The sequence below is a fragment of the Stegodyphus dumicola genome, chromosome X2 (assembly GCF_044657685.1).
Source record: "Stegodyphus dumicola isolate Sdum_Otavi_A_Nest chromosome X2, ASM4465768v1".
Classification (NCBI taxonomy): domain Eukaryota; kingdom Metazoa; phylum Arthropoda; class Arachnida; order Araneae; family Eresidae; genus Stegodyphus; species Stegodyphus dumicola.
The window spans coordinates 68,694,012-68,713,379 of NC_140781.1; the positions used below are offsets into that span (position 1 = coordinate 68,694,012).

A 19,368-nucleotide genomic window follows, 5' to 3' on the forward strand; every position below is an offset into this window, starting at 1 on the left:
TCAGAAGCCCCTATACCGACAATGTTAAATTGGCCATTTTCGATGTATCTTTTCTCAAAATCTGCTGTAGATACAAGCTTGAAATTTTTTCTGTAATTAAAGTATACCTGTCTGATTATACTGAAATGAGCTTTTGAAGCATTTTGAATTTTAGAGTGAATTACAAAATATTTTGTTAGGCATAGTAAAGTTTAGCATTTTTCTCACACAAAAAAATTAATTTTTTTTTTCTAAGTTAATTACAAAAAGCTCATTTCAGTAAATATTAGGGAACCTAATAAATAAGCCATAAAAAGTTTAGATACCTGTGAGCAGTAGTTCCTGAGAAAAGGTACATCGAGTATAAAAAAATCACGTTTGGAGAAAAACGCGTTTTTATGTAAAAATCCTCATTGATCAGAGCAGTAGATGACAAATTAAAACTAGATTTTTTTACAGTTCTAACTTTCATAGAGATTAAAGAATGGTATTGTTAGAAAGATAAAAGTGTAGAGAATCTGAAAAATGCAAAAATCCGAAATCACAATTTTTTGAAGATTTTTGGGGTCCCAACACCCCTTAAAATACTATTGCATCTTTTAATATGTTAGGGTTAGCCCATTCCAGTGCTTGACTGCACGTGTATTTAAATGTTTGCATAGGTTCTTATACAGCTTATTTACTTAATGTATTTCAGTTGTTAATTTTTGACACAATATTTAACTTTAATTACTGGTTTTAGGACGAATAATTTGATTTCAACAGGCTACAATTTTTACTGTTTTTATATTTGTTGAACGAATAATTCTGCTTGGTTTGATTTGTATTGCATTTATTTAATCAAAAGGATGGTTTTGGTGCTGTTTCTGCAATTCTGAATCTAAGTGGATTTTAGTTTTGTATGAATTTTTGTAGCATGTCTTTTTCATTACAATCTGTAAGGGGTTAGACTGATTAAGAAACAAATTTGTTTGTGGTTTATTAAAGTTCTAAATTTCGTAAATTTGTGTCATTATCATTTCAGAAGCCGGCTAATCTATTTATCGATCTCCCGATATACCAACCTGCTCAAGAGGATGTACCAGGGGATGTACATTCTTAAATGTTTTGCACTACCTTTATTACTATTGTTTTCACTATCACTATTTTTATTTTTAGCGCTACTATTTTTGCATTTGTACGCTTAGTGAATTTCAAAACTGGACACGTTTCCTTATTTTTTTTAAATGGTTTATTACATTTGCTGAATATTTGATTATTTATCAGCTGTTTATTCCAAGCTGAATATATGTATATATACTGAGTTTAAATATTCGATTTAATTTTTGAATATATAAATATAGGAGTGTGTAAGTGTGTGTGGATGGTAATTCGCATACAAAGTCTTCGCATATCAGATGCTTGTCGCGGCACGACGCAGTGGCGAGTTTCATAGTAAAATATTCTTATATAAAGTCGGTTTCTTCGCTCGTCGCTGTGTGAAATGCTCTCTCAATCATAAAACTAAGGACTGCCTTACGCCCGGCCGGATTGAAAATCTCAAGTGCAGCAACTGTTTTCAAAATCACACAGCGTCCTATCGTGGATGCCCTCGATTCCCAAGAAAAAAGACTTCTCAGCCAAGAAAAGATAACCTGGTTAGAAATGGACTTTTCTTTGCAGAAATGGCAAGGCATCAAACTGAGAATCATACCCTTACACTGACTGAAAAGGTGTCCCAGTCATCTTCTGCTGCATAGAACGATATTAATTAGAATGAAACTAGTACTTCTAATTCAGAAGTCAAACAACAAAACAAATAGTACTTCAAGAACAAAATAGAAGTCAAACAAATAGTACTTCTAATGTTAAATCTAAAGTTAAAAACAACGCTAGAAATAACACTAAAAATACCATGCTTAATACAACCGATAAAAACAAAGTATCTGATTTTGTAAATTTCGTCAAGAATATAGCCGAGCTAAATGATATATTTGGTCCCAACAACATTTCTAGTATGAATAATATAATTAAGAAATACCTACCCAAGTTTATTGCGCTCACTGATGCAACGGATAAAATGTTTATGTTTTTTTAAATCATGAGTGAAATCGCCAGCGCGTCAGAGTAATGGCACCCATCCCTTGATTTAATCTACCCTGCTATTTCTTACAATATTTTCTACCTTGTATAAATTTTTACTACTAAAGCTAATTTCCCAATGCTGAACGTTGTTGCAAGTGCGGACAAGCGCATATGAGCAAGCTTAGCCCGCTGAAGGAAGACGAGAAGCCGACATGCATTTTTTGCAAGCAATCGCATGTACGTTCCTACAGAGGATGTGAGGCATACAAGAAACTCTTCGAGAGGAAGAAGTCCATACAAAAAGTGAAGGAACCTGTACTCACAAAGCAGCGGACTTTCCAAAGCTCATCCAAAGTCAGGAATCTGCCGAAAAGAAAGTGCCGAGCTACAAATACAGTGACAAAGTAAAAGCCAGTCTAAAGCCCCCACCAGAAGAGATGACGGAAGCAGTGTCATGGCTGCAGGACAAGAAAATAAGAAATTTCCTGAGTACGATTGAAGGAAGCATTCAGAAAATTAAAGCAGCAAAAAATACTGCAGAGAAGTTTGCAGCTGGTTTTCAGGCAGCACTACAACTGATGAAATTCGCGGAATCCGATGATTAAACTGCTAACTTGACCGAAATACTAGGTAATTCATCACAGAACTCGGTTCTTTTTACCTGCTGAACTCTGAACTTCCTCGTATATGACCTGCACTTGACTTTTGCCACCAACGGACAACCTGCAACAGATTGCACATCTAAAGTCCTTCTTTTTCGCCTTCGGGCGGGGTGTTTTTACACCTTCAAATCCAAACTACCGCGAATGGCCTTACACAGCATATTTTGATCGAACTGGTAAAAATCCATAGTAATTGACACCAGCTGTGAAACAGAGGTTTAGGTTTAGAACGCGTCACATGAAATGGCATTATTGAAGTTATTCCCATCAATATAGGTATGCAGAGTAACTGAAGATACGAAAGACTCTTTTTAACGCGCACATCGAGAAATTTTTTCTCAGCCATGAATTTTGTCATGTTATGGTACCAATAGTCATGTCAGTGCTACGCTGTTCTATCCAGGATGAGGCCTATGCCCAGGAGCCTGATATAAGTGACGAATTTGCACCTGAGTCTTCAATTCTGAACTGAGGAAAGTTGCCAGTAGGTGAAAGACACATTGTAGCCAAGACGTGCTTTAATCTTTATTTCCATATTTTTAAATGTTTCTCAAATGTTAAATGCATATGATTATTTAAATGTAGCATACTGGTTTCAGAAAGAAATCTGCTGCTTTAAATGCATTCCCTGGACACGACAAGTACCGTTACATACAGTGCGAAATCCGAGGTCCGGAATCGTCGAGACTTCAGCGATTCCGGATTTCGGAAATTTCTGGATTTTAGATCATCAGTTTAAATATACTAAGATAACATGTAGAAATTATAAAATTAAAAATATTCTTCAGTAATATTTCTTAAAGAAAGAGGTATTTTGCAATAAAGAAGGACTTATTCCGAATCACTACCACGTGAAATTAAAATGGCGATATTTCTAGGATTTAAAATCAAATTACAGACATTTGCCGTTCTGTTAATTGAATCATGATTGAGGCATTGCCATCGCAAGAATTTATTATATCATCTTCATTTTGCATTTCTTCTTATATTCCATTCACTGGAAAATTTCGCTCTTCTACTATCCTAAAACCTTCAGACGTGCCGCTCTTATGATCGTCATGAGATTTGGTAACTGGATATAAATGATGATAAACATTTTTAAAACTATCTGCAGACAAGTCTTCTCATGATCTTGCAGCGGCCACATATAAGATTTTGCATTAAAATATTTCTGAAATTCTTGGATGGTCTTACTGCTGCACCAGTTTTCAAAAAGCTACTTAACACCTGCTTTCCCGTGCGCACAAAATTCCGATATAACGTTTGGTTGATTGACAGATGTACAGTTTCAAAAAATAAATAAATAAATAAAACGAAGACATTATAATTTAGTAAAGCCGTAATTATTATAAGATTAATAATAATAAACAAGTTTACATTTTACCTCAATGTCACTGACGATCAAGTATTGTTCATGCAAGGTTTTATGATTGTGATACTCCCTAATGTAGATGGTCATTTTCAGCAGACAGTGTTCTTGTCAGTCTGCTTGACTGATCTCAAACTGATTTAAAGAGAACAGAGAACAATGTGGATTTGCTTTCATGTAAATTGCTTTTATCACAGGCTCGGTTCGCCAAGCTCTGTTGACCTCAATCGTACTCAGATTTATGGGACGAAGTGGGAAAAATCCATCATCGAATATAAAAAAAAAAAAAAAAAAAAAAAAAAAAAAAAATTACAGCTACCATTTTGTCAGCATTCTTCAGGACCAATATTAGCACGTTTCTGAGTGCGGGCCTAGAATATCAGCTGATATCAAAGCTAAAAGTGGACAATAGCGTTATTAGGAGGGTATCTGTAATATTTTGATATCCCAATATATTATATATATATATATATATATGCGTATATAAACATGTGTGTGTGTGTATATAATTAGAAAAATCAAAACATGTATAATCTAAGCAAATTCAAATATCAATTTCAGTTTGGAATAATGATTTGGCACACGTAGCAAAAAGCAACGCACTGCAAAAACAAAATCCATACAAATGCTACTGGTGAAAATTAGTCACATTCCAAGTAACAGTATTTATCACATTTACAAAAATATCATAAATATTAAAATATTCTTCGGACTGCGTTTTCTATTTTGGCTTTTTTTTAATTTTTGGTAGGCTATTTAAATTATTTTAATTAAATATGAGCAACGTGAACTTTTTGACCCCAGTCTGTGGGTGTTAGACTGTTATTTATTTAATATTAATTACATATTGATCTAATTTATGTTCTTCCTGATTTAAAATCAATTTTTTACATTTGTGCATTTGCCAGTTCAGAAACAGCATCTCCCCCCTTTAGCTCAACGGTTGTTTGCATTCGTAATTTTGCTATCTATACTAAATCATTATTCCAAATTTAATATGATGTTAGAATTATGTTTTCATTGTTGCAATTATTACCACTGAATTATACAGTGCATTTTCTGGGTTTTGGTTTTTGATTTAATATTTCCTTTTACTTAAATTATTTAAAAACAATCATTTGAAACAATTTAAATGACTTCAAACATTGCTGAAAAATTAATTCGTTCATATTTTAAAAATTTATAAAAAATCCATGTCCAAAATTAGTTTTATTCTATATATTTAAACTTGATTACCTCATATTCCTTAGAAAAACCTATGTCACCATCAGCATGAAGACTACAAACATGATCTGGCCACACTGAGACATGTACAGAAGTGCTATCATTGATTCCTAGAGTAAATGAATCAAAGATGAATGTAACATAATAATATTCTAATATTCTAAAAAGTATATAATAAAAAATTAAAAAAAGAAAGAAAAATATCAGGATCAGACAAATAATAATTTTATTGGACGATGCAGACAAAACGCTACCTATGAAAATAGTTTTGGGCATTCTAGATTCAAATTTCTATTACTGAGCATATTTTGAAATAAGTTTCATAAAAACTATATTATTACAATTATTATTCTTCTTAATTACTTATTTTGTGAAGAGAAAGTCTATCAGTACAAGAACTAAGATTGTGCCAAGGAAACTCGAAATTTCACATGTGAAAACGGAAACAAGAATTCTTATAACGTATTTTAGAGATGCAACATAAATGAACATTCTTCACATAAGTAAGTACTAAAAGATTAATTATTCTTAGAATAAATTTCTTTTTCAAAAGAATGCAAAGCATTGATAGTGGTTTTGTAATTATCATAAGTCGTTTCCTATACTGAAGCAAGGAAATTGAATATTTCTAGAACGTGTAATGCATTCCCCTCCCTCAATCACGTGACCTTGAGATGTATTTGGACGTGGCCTTCGAGATAACATGGCCTGGTTAGCTACGAGTGACGTCACGAAAGGCGTCCGATCCTTCAGTGACTTTCTTTGCTTCAGATTTGAATGCGAGCGTTTCGTTCGATGTTTAGAGTGTTTTGTTTTTAATAATGCATAATAACTAAATTTTCAGAGACTTGAAAACGTATATGAAAGGTCGTATATTCATTTGCAGTTAAGATTAATAACTTAATAAATATTATTTTTAAGAGATATTCACGAAATTTTCTATGCCATGTTTTAGGTTATCTTGTGCATTTTTTTTTTTTTTTTACACTGTATTGTAATAATTTGTTAGGATACACTCAAAAAAGATAGTTTTGAAATAAGTAAATAAAAAGGCTGTTATTTATTAACATAAAAATTAGTTTGAGAAGGAGAGGAATGAAAGGAATGAAAAGATTTAGAAATATAATTCACTAACAAAAGTAAATATAATTTAGCAAATTAAAAGACATAAAAAATAATTTTTCCTTAAAACTATAAATATTTCAGAGCTTCCAAACATTATGCAAATGTATTTTTAATTCATTTAAATTACTATCTAATAAAATGAACAGAAAAGCCACAGAAAAAATTTAAATCTCAAAACTTTGTAAATTAAATAAATTACAATTTTGCTGCAACATTACAGAAAACGAATAATTTTCACATATTTATATGTTATCTATAGCAATAATTATAATAATATTTACATCATTTAATAATATTTACATTATTAGTTAGATGTAGATGCATAATAAATAATATATTTACAAATAAAAGCCATCCATATAATGTTTCACAAAAACGTAAAATAATTAAATTTGCCAACGAAAACCTCAAAACAACTATACATAGAACAAACCATCATTTCTGTCTAATTAGCAAATACTGTGCAAATTGTACTAGTATACTGAAGCAATAATGATTCGCAATTGATAATTTATTTTGAAAAATTATGAAGTATAATCAAATAATAAGGAAACAGCAAAAGGATTAACAAATTTAAAGGTAAAAGATACATTATTGAAAATATATTTGAACTGCATCATATTTAGTACACTATTTTTAAAAAATAAAACAATGTCATTTACATACTCATATCTTTTCATCACGTATTCTTGACTTTTTTAAGTTTCCTTTCATCGATTTTTGTATGCATATTATTTTGAAGAACTTTAGTATAATTGTTTAAACAAATATTTGAAATGGTGCTCATTATTTTTTTAAATCTGCTAGAAAAGAGAATTCCACACATTAAACAAGTTTCATGAACATCAAACATGTTAATGTTTTGTACATATATCTCGGTAAGTTTGACCAGCAAAGAATGCTGTTCAACTTACTGGTTCTTCTTTACTTTCAACTGGAACAACTTTATCTCCTAGATAAACTGCTATATCTATATGAAGCGATGCAAAGATACTTTTCTCAATTTTAGGATATGGATGAAAACTGAGCAATAAAATATAAATACCAGCAACAGATTTATGTAAAATAATATTTGAAGTATCTGAAATATTTAATTTATTTGGTAACATAGAAGAAAAATCCTCAAATGATGCTATTTTGTCCTTTCTCAAAAATTCATTAAAAATATGCTTCTCCATCTTAGCTCTTTTTTCCTCCCTGCTCATCCTTTGAGGGGTTGGACTTTCAGATAAGTATTTTGGACAACCAGAAAAAAATGCATCGGTAAGCATCGTTATTTAATTTAGGATGCCCTCTACACATCTGAATAAAAGTACCTTCGTTTGTTGGTAAATAATCATAGCGAATAATATCATCTTTTCGAAATGTTTTTCATACACAACGCTGCGAGCACTTGAAATAAAATTTTTCCTTGGAATTTTTTTGATCCATAAATCCCGTTTTACTGTATCTTTTGGAAATTTGAATACTGATACATATTCATTAGTGCCATCGTAATTGGATTTGCATGCTGGAACGCAACATCGTGCAGGCATGATGAAGACAGCTCTACGTAGACATCGATCGTTATTCTTGTTAACAAATAAGTTAACTAGTAATCTCAATTTAAAAACGAAAATATCCTTAACAACATTACTTAAATTTAGCAATAAAAAACACACGAATAATAAAAATATACAGCACGCAATCAACGTAATAAGAAGTCTTCGCTTGCAGTGTCCACACAATGCAGTGCGAAGGGTGAAAGTTCAGACGCCTTACGTGACGTCAAATCACGTGATTCTGCAGCTGACCAGGCCATCTAATCTCGAAGGCCACGATTTGGAAGGCACATCGGGTTAACAATCAGAGAGGTAGGGAACTGAAATCAAGGCGAGGGAATTGCAAAATTTTCCATGTTTCCTGACTCAACAAATGACTCTACAAATGCATTGGCTGATTGCAAATGCAAACTGATTGAAATAATATTTTCACTAATTTCTGGGACCTCAGAGAAGCAAGATCTTGCAGTTTGGAATTTAAAAGTTTATCAAAGGATGTACCTTAATTAGAGTATTATATCCATTGTTGTTTTAATAAAATCTTGTAATGGTTTTATTAAAGGCACAATTGCGTACAAGAAAATAAATACAATAAACGCTGCTTAATGCGATCGTGGTTAATTTTCTTACCAGAATATCATTCATTTTTATACGAAAATATGAAAAGTACATCGCTTATTGGGATCAACAATTCTGTTAATATTACCAAAGTATTACAGAATAATTTTTTTACAAATACAGTCAAAAGAGACTATAAAAATTGAAAAATGGCAGAAAAATACTGCCAAGTAAGGGATTAAATTTAGACAAATATTTAAAATTATGCAAGAATTAGTTTGGCAAAAATTTTGAATAACCTCATCGATTTTGAGGCTGATCCGACACAGGTTCCTGTTCTTCAGAAACAAAAGAACGTCTGAAGAATTTCTTTTCCTGCTCCTGGAAAAATCCCCTGAAAACATCTACGCCAAACTCAGGATAATTCTTTGCTTAATTTTAAATTTTACATTTACATGTTTTCTTTTAGTACAGAGGTGTTCAGCCTTTTAGCTTCAGTCAGCCACAATGCATGAAGGCGAGATATTTTGAGCCATACAAATTATTTCTAACACCAGGAGCAGCTCGTGACCTCCAAAATAAGTGAATCACACAATGGCGTATATTTCATCGAAAATTTTCGGGTGTGTTCATATTTGACTATTGGAAGAATTTTTTTTGAATTTGATCTCTAAGAGCGAAATGTACGGTTTGACCGCGTTTTGCTCAATATAAGAAAGCGTATACAAAGAAAAATTTTTAATGAATCAGTGATTAACTTGATTTATATGTCGGGCCACCAATACCTGATACTAACGATGGTCTGATAAGAAAAAAAAATTAAGTAATTTAAAATTTTATTATTTTTGATTTTTTAAAATATAATGACAGGAACTTCGAATTATTTTGACCTTGTATTTGACAATTTATACATAATATTTCATAATAAATTTTATGTTCAACTCGAAGTCATAGAATTAATATCATATTTGGCCAAGAATTCGAGAAACTAATGCATCGTTGTCTAGTTCGATTGAAGTGGTTTAGTTTTCAAGGAACTCTCAAGGTGTTCATCCGATATTCTGGTCCTAATTCTTCTCTCAGTGGGCTTCACTCTTGAAATTAGTAGTTCACAAATGTACGTGCTGCTAAATGATGATGACATGAAGAACGCATGATTGTACAGGGAGGCGTATTTGTCTCTGAACAAGTATGATTTATAAAAGTCCAACAAAGAGACATGATCAAATTTTTCCTGAAATCAGAGTCGTAGCTAGGGTTTTCAGCGCCCAGGGGCAACTGAAGATTTCGTGCCCCCTACTGCTTGCCAAAAATGGAAAACATTGAATTCTAAAATGTCGTAACATCAATTTGGCGCCCCTTCGATTCTGCGTCCGGGGACACATGTCCCCCCTTGCCCCCCTGTAGCTACGCCCCTGCCTGAAGTTGAATGTCAGATTGCAAATCTATGCATTCTGCTTGAAAATTTCCTTTCAGAACATCTATATTGACTGTAAATGGAGTCGTAAAATACAAACATTTTGATTATTTTTCCGAAAATTTCAAAAGTAAAATAGGATTGGAGACCACACCACTTTAAACACAACTTGAAAATGTAACATCGATAGTAGCCTGAATCGCTATCCATTGTAGCTTGAAGACGAGAAAAGCTGGAAACATTAATCTTGACATCCTCACCTTGGTGATACGTGCAAACACCAAATAATGTATCAAAATGAAGATAATAACTTCGAGCACAAGTCACAAGAAAATTTGAAACCACCACTCCACTCAAAACACATTTCGCTCCTACTCGGAGCATCAAATAACCCGTGCATTCAATGGTGAAAGCCGCCTCGAACCCCGATCGCAACATTAAAAAATGTATCATCGGGGTTGATGCTTGATATTTCTTTTGCGCTTCGCGCTCGCTTCTTGGGCCGCACTGATAGTTGCTTTGGGCCACAGGTTGGATACTCTTGTTCTAGTGCACGAGGGATGCCCTCCCAGTATTGAGATTAGGAGTAAAACATCCGTTAAATAATTTCCAGAAAAATTATTAACAGTTCATAAGCAAACTTATTTAGATGTTTCTGCTTGTATTAATATTAAATTAGTTCCAATGCTGCTCTGAAAGATGTTATTTCTCGTCTTTCAATTTTATTAAAATAATCGTGGGAAAACGCGATCACATTAAGCGGCGCGCACTGTACAACACAAAAGCTGGCCAAGCCTCTTAAGAAAAGCGATTACAATTTCAGCGCTAAAGGTCAAAATTCCAGCTACAAAAATGACAATTAATTATTTCCAATTATTTTAAATCAACAGATACCAGGACTTTTTATTTAATATATTACTTAATAAAATTTTGAATAATTAACTAAGCCTATGCCAATTCAGGCACCAAAAGTTTAGTGTTTACTATAGATACGCTGTTTGATACAAAAAAACTCCACATTGTGAAGATTTTGTCACTATGTAAAATGCGAGGTAAATTTTAACAGGTGAGTTATTCAAATTATGGCAGTTCTGAATCAATTATGTGGTAAGAGAGCCTGATAGAGACCGATTTTATGTTAATATGCTTAATAATTATTTATTGCTCAATGACTTGAAATTGATTATAGTAGAAGTAGCACCTTATAATGATTATAATAGAATTATGTCATACGACACTAAAAACACTTTTTATTGCTAAATTGTAATTAAATCAGTATAGAATGAAGCAAAGCAAGCAGAAGTTATCTATCTCGAGAAGCCTTTCAATAAAGAGTTTCCAAGTGAAGTATCAGTGCTAAACATGGGGGAAAAGACACAAGAAACCATCTAAATATCATTTATCTGATGTATGTAACCCTGATGTTTATAACGGCTACTCAAAAGAAAGTTATTTTTAATTAATCCTAAGATCGTTTTGACAAGATCATGTATTTGGATGATTATACTTTATTTGATATAAAAATCTGGATTATATGATTCACACTCCTTTTGGAACAACTCATAATAATAGAGCTGATACTGGATCAGTGATCCTGTGAGAGATTTAAAAGCGTGAAATGGTTATAACTAATCCAGATGAATGCGGACTTAAAGCAGTACATATAAATATACAGAAATCTATATGGCTGGCAAACCAGAATATACCATAAGAAAGTTCCAAGATTTTTCCTTTTGGATATGTTGTCTAAAGCAATGCTTTACAGTTCTAATTTAATAAGTTCAAAAGAAACCCTATTGGGTACAGATATTAAATATTCTTAAGAATAGGATATAGAAGAACTGTATCGCAAACTTTATAAATAAGAGTGAAGTTAATGTAAGTTAAGTTCGAAGAAAATTTGTGCAACTCTGTAAACAATAAGAAATAAAAGACACATCAATTAATGCTCTTTACTATAGCAAGAGCAGAGCTGTAATGACGCGCAAACTTATGCCTGTATGAAAATTGGAGCGTGGTAATTTATGCTCCTTTCTTATTTTCAAATCTCGGTTACTGTGACATTTGGAACTTCGCCAGCATATTGCATTTTTCACTTAACTACAACACACGAATATGCGATTCCATGCTCTGGTTTTATTGGTTGAGTATACAGCTACATCTTAAAAGCTGCTTTGATAGCTGCGTAAGAGTATTACTTGAAATTGACAGTTTGATATGCAATTTTCTTAAGCAAATATACAAAACTTTAGACTTCAAAGAAGCTCTTCTTATTAAGAATAGCTTAAATATTTTTAAAGTCTAATTACTGATTTACCAAAGCATTTAGAGCTTCTTCATTCTCCACACTAATAATTTAATTATCAGTGTGCCAAATGCACAATACCAAAGAACAACAGACAAAATTTCCATCTCCCCACCTTAACGGACAAAAGATAAACCTAACAAAGTAAATGTTAGAAAAACTGTGAACGAAGTGACTTTTATTTCCTTCTTTAAAAATTGCTATTTTCGTCTTTCAGGTATGTTGAAAGATGCGCATTTTTTATAAGTTTCACTAGTATTAAATGAAAACTTGGTATGGGCGAAAGTAAAAATTAATTAAATTAATGCTCATATCATACTTTCGTAATGCCCGAGAATCATAAATCAGAGCTTGTTAACGCTGTGTGGTGATTGAATATCTTCTTACAAAAGCTTTCACGTCGTAGCTTTGAGCTGCTGCCATTTATATGTAATCAAGAGATAACTATTAAATAATTCACGAAATAAATAAAAAATTGAGAATTAAAAATTATCATAAAATGAGAATTAAAACTTAACAAATTTAAAGTAGTTTAAAATAAAATAATATTGCAATATAATAATATAAGGTCATGAAATTTTTTATACAATATTGTAATGCCGTTAAAGATGCTAATAAAAATTAAGATTAAAATTTTATTTAATGAATCATCAAAATATAATCTCTGGCGTGACCATAAACAAATCACACAATGCAAAATTGAACGACATAAAAAAGAGTATCACGACAATCTGCAAAGCAGTGCTTGCACTTTTGTCTGTTAACACTGGAAACCTTTTTCTGAACTGATGCTTCATTTTAATTTACATACAAATTTTAAAATTTCGCTTTTCAAATTGTGTACAAACTGAATTTGAATTTTCAGAAAACAAGATCTTAAAACTTTAAATACTCCAATCAATGTTTATTGAATGGGAATCAAACTTTCTGTGAATTACTTTTTAAATCAATCTAAATTTTTACTAAATACATATAAGGTCTAAGGATGGTATGGAAAACTATAATTTTTAAAAAAAATTTAAAAGTGCCTTAATTTAGTTATTTTCCTTACTGAAAGCATCTTAATTCAAGTATTTTATGTCTACGACCAACGGTTATGAAAATAAAGGTTGTGTAAATACGTTATGGACACAGTGTATCAAGAAATATGTGATGAAATACTAAGTTTTAATCTCTTAAACCAGATAAGTGGGTTTTGTCAACAGCTATTAAGCCTAGTAGTACTTTATGGACACAGTGTATCAAGAAATACTAAGTTTTAATCACTTAAAACAGATAAGTGGGTTTTGTCAACATCTACTAAGCCTAATCACTTAAAACAGAAGCCACTCACTTTTGTTTACTTCTGTGTCTTGGCTACTGGACTCATAACCTGTACTGGATGTGACTTTAATTAAACAGAAAAATATTGAGAATATTTCAATTAAAAGTAACAGAATAAAAATGATGTTAGTACAACAAATAGCACAGACACAGAGAAACAGAAATTACACAGCAATGAAACAGGATGCAGAAAAAAATGGTAGAAATTAGAGAAAGAGCATCGAAAGAATATAGAAATTAAGAGTGAAGAGTAGAGTAAAGTTATAATTATTATCAGGAAAATCTAGTTTTTAACGTTTGCAGTGTGCAAATGCCTTTCTAATTTGGCTTTAAAATGTAAGCAGTATAATGTGATGATGAAAGAATTACATGTCAAAGTGTTATTTTCAGTTCAACAAATAAAGGTTACAGTATCGATACTTTTTAATATAAAAGTTTAATTTGTTGCTATCTGTAAAAATAATTCCATTTTTACTTTATTATAATGTGAATACTTGTTTACAGTTTATTTCACACTTGTATTTGTTAAAAGAGTAATTAAAAAGTTCTGGTTTTAATTCCAATTTTACAACTTATATGTCTTCCCATAATAAAACGCAAATGATGGCATTTAGTATCAAAATTATCTACAAAGTTTATATATATTTACCAAAGGTTTTAGATGTTTCTGAAGTTGTTCGTTTGCGAGGTGGATCGTCAAGATAGTAGTAAGCAGCTTGAAAATATTTCCTACAAAGTAGAAAGTAATTTCAATTTTTTTAAACAGCATTAAAAAACATTTTTTATATTTTATGTAACATTATTTGAATAAAACAAAAAAAAAAATCTTATTCTCAAAATTAAAGAAACTACAAATATTAACTAACAAAATACACATTAAAAATAATAATAACAAGTAAAAAATAAATATTCACCTACAACCGTTTCTCCTTCTTTATAAAGACTGTATTAAAAAAAAAAGTTTTGCTGTAAAAGAACAGCATGTGTATAGTTGGCTTTAAATAAGCAACACAGTCCTTTTTATATACTCGGAGAAATAATAGAGTACAATATTTCGTGCTGGTATCAGTAAGTGTGCATGCCTGCCTTAAATTTGAACTGAAATATATGCAAGCAATATAAAATTGCACCGAGTTAGTGTAATTTAATTGCGGTAGATATTTGGAGCTCTGCGGGGAGGCACAACAATTTGGAAAACAAATGTAACTGCAAGCTGCTTACTTGTGGTAAAGTATCAAGATTGTACTAGGACTGATTTAAACAATAGGCAGACATCCAGCGACAGATGAAAATCCAATTTATAATTTGAAAATGATCCATCCTTATAATTAATTCTAGAGAGTAATAAAAACCCAGTAATTTTAAGCATCAGCGTCAGTTATCATGAAATGCATCTCATCCATGAACCACATCACATACACAGCTCAGTTACCGGTATAGCAGTGAGACACGTTGATTATTTCAGCATGCACTGTATCTTACTTACCAAGTGTTTTAGAACTGAAGATCAAGAAAGAAACACGTGAGAATTCCCAGACATTATAAATGCCTTATATAAGCCAAGTTGGCATTGGAAGTAAGTACTAGCTCAACGAAATTTAATTAAGGGTCATATGCCAACTGCACGAGAATAAGGAGGTGTGTGTGATTATGGCAAAGCCTCGAGAGCTATCTGCCTAAGGGAAGGAATGGCTTCGTGGAGGACTTTCTAAGGGAAACTGCCTCGTATACACGTTATACATGGGGAAAACCACGAAAACGCTCATGCAGCCAGCCCGTTCACGGGATTCGAACCTCGGACCGAACTACCAGTGTTCAGCGACTTTACCGCTCGGCCGCTGGTAGGCCCCCGAGAATAAGGAGGAATTACCACTTTTTTCCCATCCCCTGCCTTAACAGGCTTAACATAAGTTCATCAAAGAAAATGCTAAGAAAAACTGTGAATTGCACGATTTCGCTTTGGCCTTTCCATCTTTCCTAAGAACCTGATTAAGTTAGAAGGGAATGGCCACTACAAAAAGCCATTTATCTTTATAAATGAGCCGTTTGTTCAGACTACAAATCGCTATAATCGGCTTTCTGATATAGCGAAATTTGTGAATGCAAAGCAAATATTAAATGAAAACTTGGTATGCGCTAAAGAAAAAAATTTATTATATTAGCGTTCATATTACATTTTTAAAATGTTTAAAAGAATGACAAATCACAACTTATTAATGCTCAGGGATTCGAAACCTTTGAATAAAAGCTTTCAAGTACTATAAATCTGTAATGAAGTTTATATTAGTTTTCTTTGCTATATTAACAAATCTTCTTAGATAATATAATGATTTTGACTTATTTCAAACTTATTATTTATGCAAATAGTTCTAATTATAGAAGTTCACTAAAACTTTTTAAAAAAATTAAGCAGGTCTAAACTCCCACCAATGTTATGGTGACGGATGTTTTAATAAGCATATATTTATCTTTCGATTTTTTAATCACTGAAGTTATTTTTAAATTACTTAGCGTTTTTACACCATATTTTGATATTAGAAACATTTAACCGTTTGTTTGGTTTTCCAGTTACTTTAAAAAACTGATATAATTTGGAGCACATTTAATTTATAATGCATCCAGTTGATAATTATGAACATCTGCGGCATTTTCATAATTAATAAAATTCTCTCTCCTTATATCCATATCTCAGGATTTTTAATTTCCTGGTTTTCCATTTCTTTTCATGCCTACATCATACAATTGTTTTTATTGCAGATATTGCTGTGTATTATGATCTGTATATTATTGTATTGCATGATCTGTATATTATTGTATTGCATGATCTGTATATTATTGTATTGAACTTGTATTTACATGATAATTTTTATAAACTTTTGCATCATGACTCTATTCAAAAGAAGATGTTTCTAACTACTTGGCATAGATTAATCTTTAGTATGCAGTTAATTTTGCAATCTAGTTTTAGTTTCAATGAAATTATTTTTACAGCTTTGAAAGAGAGAGATTGCAGAGTTATGCTAATAATATCGCTTAATTATTTAATATCTAATACAATGAATTCATTTGATAATATACTTCATTTATAAATTTACAAAAAATTTCAGTATCGGAATTAATAGCAGATGCTCCTAATGCTATATATTTAGATTACATTTTGTTCAATGATATTTTATAATGTAACCATGATAATTCAATTCAGTTACCAAACATGTAAATCTGTAAATCAACACAAGTTTGTGTTTACTAGTACCGAACCTTCTATTTTTTTTTTTTAATACTTTCTTTAATGTTCAACGAAAAGTATCTCATGAAGCTAATTTCAAGAGCTCTTTTGTTCTCCAGTGACCAAGTGATAAAATCAGTAAATGTTGACAGTTCCACCAGGAATCAAATTCCAGCGAACCGGCTAGCCGCATGAGAGTTTTCGTGCTTTTCTCATACGCAACGTGAATCCAAGCCGGACCATGAACCGTCTCCTTGACCATAAACCAAAAAACCAAATCTACCAAAAGCTATTCGTTTTTCTGAACGTATTTAATTTACATTTATTATATGAAGTTCCGTAAAATATTTGTTTCACGTTTAAAAAGAAGATCATGAATTGAAACATGTTACCCAGATACTTCCAATGATATTACACAAATATTTGCAAGTAAAATTTTAGTTTTTTATCTAAAAAAAAATGTTTTAACCTATTAATTGTTAGAATAACTGACAGGAGATTTATGAATTTGTAGCGCAGTTTACCTTTATATTGCTTTCGTCATAAATTTTAGAATAACTACATATAATGATTTAAATTTATATAAAATTCACGATTATATTTAAATAATTCCAGTGTTATCATAATACTTGCACTGCTTGGTCCTCCAAAACTAAAAACCCCGAAAACAGGTAGAGCCCTCTAGGAAGAAAAAGGAGACTGACTTTTCATTCTATCTGAGTCAGACGTTTCATTCCAAAAATTACAAGCTGAATAATTATATATTATAGACGATATAATTACCTCCACAATATAAAGGCTAATATTCCCAAAAGCAAAACAAAAGACACGCATATGATTCCAGAAATAATTCCAACGCTAATTGTAGATTCCTCAAGGGCAGCATTTGATAAACCTAAAAAAAGGATCAGTTTAATAAATCAGGAAAAAAGGTATTTTGCCTCTTATAGCATGCAATAAATTTGCCATTATTTAAAAAAGTACCATTAACAAGAATTATATTTGGGAAAAAAAAATAAAGTTCATTATTTACTCACTTTGCAAAAATATTTGCTTTAGTTCAGAGTAAGGACCTTTGTATAATTTAGAATGCTCAACAACACTTCTACTGGCTCCTCGAACTTTAACTTCGTACATCATATTCGACGTTAAATTGGATATTGTCATCTAATTCGGAAATAAATAAAAGCATAAAGATAAGGAATAGAATTTTCTCAGGAAAATACTCCACAAATTCTGAATTCTTTTGTGTAAAGTTTTTAAAATTCCTTTTTGTGCAGAAGAGCTATTTAATATTAGCTTCCAGGAAGGAGAGTGACAAAAGAAAACAAAGTTTGAAAAAGGGTAAAAACTCACAAAACAGAGTTTCAGGTATTTTCATATACAGAATGCATCCAAAATATTTTAAAATTGAACGCATAAAACTCAAGATTTGAAGGAAATAGGTTTCTTGCTTTACCAACAACATAATTCCTTCTTCCTGGCATGTTTAGAAAGCTTTTGTTTACGTTTACTGGTGTTAATGGTAGGAATGTTCATTTATTCACTTATTACGTTTTGTCGAACATTTAAAATAATCTGAAATAGTAACTTTCCTATTGAAATTTGATTTTGGAATAGAAAGGCACCTAACTTGACAAATAAAGGAGATCACTAAGAATATTTACATATTAATTTGCGATAAACTACTTAATGATAGTTGCACTATGCGAAAAGAAAGCTGCCTCTCGCAAGTCAGTTTTGAATTCAATACAATAGCAAATACTGCTTACTTTAAAGCAAATAAAATATTTCATTTAAATTTCTTTTCGTAAGCAAAGGATATTTTAAAGAAAACAAAAACATAAGTAATCATTGCCAGTATTTATCATTTGGCCCCTGCAAATACTAGAAAAATTTCTTAAAAAATTAAATCTTAATGCTTTATAGACGCACTATGTATTTTTAAAAAGTACTCATTCTCAAAATTTTGTTCATTTGAGTTTGGAGAAGGAAGCTGCATATGAATTTTATCAGTACATGTAAATCTAAAAATCAGACACCTAGCATAAAATTCTTCACGACAAATTATGAACTTTCAGTTTAAATGAGACAGCAGAGAATGCTAAAACACACAACACTTTAGGCATTTTTACCAAAACTGAAAATAACACAGATTTTTCAAATCGTTTTCTACTCTACTGAATTAGGATTTTCATTTCAAAAATTAAATTAATGGCATAGAAGAATACAGATTTTCAAAACATTTTATGTTATTCTGAATTTGGATTTTAATTTTTAAAATTGAAATATATTTTCTACATACATTACATAAAAGCCTGCAAAATTTATGTTTATAGCAATTCGTGATAATTTCACTTTGTAACCTAAAGGCTTTCAAGTGCGTTGTCATGGCAAGATAGAGTTCAGAAAATAAGTTTTGCGAAATTGATCAAATTCGAAACAAAACGAGAATCAATGAATAAGGTGCATGGCATGAAGAGTTTCTGATCTTTTAATTAAATCTTATATAATTATAAGCACATATACAAATGAGAGAGCCTAAAAGCCTAAATTACAAAACTTAAAAAGCAGA

The 19,368-nt window shown here is 31.3% G+C and overlaps 1 protein-coding gene across 2 annotated transcripts in view; it reads right to left on the reverse strand.

The window, feature by feature from the left end:
• LOC118198401 (putative receptor-type tyrosine-protein phosphatase mosPTP-1) overlaps positions 1–19,368 on the reverse strand; it is a 178,001-nt gene that overhangs the window by 38,352 nt on the left and 120,281 nt on the right. For both annotated transcript variants that reach the window (XR_015039036.1, XM_085809345.1), the window contains exons 10-13: positions 17,831–17,960; positions 17,577–17,688; positions 14,217–14,296; positions 5,311–5,408 (exon numbers count right to left, since the gene is read on the reverse strand). Coding sequence is in view for 1 of the 2 variants with exons in the window: in XM_085809345.1 (XP_085665471.1) it covers positions 5,311–5,408; positions 14,217–14,296; positions 17,577–17,688; positions 17,831–17,960 (420 nt within the window). In the remaining variant the exon portion in view is untranslated. The remainder of the gene's footprint in view (positions 1–5,310; positions 5,409–14,216; positions 14,297–17,576; positions 17,689–17,830; positions 17,961–19,368) is intronic.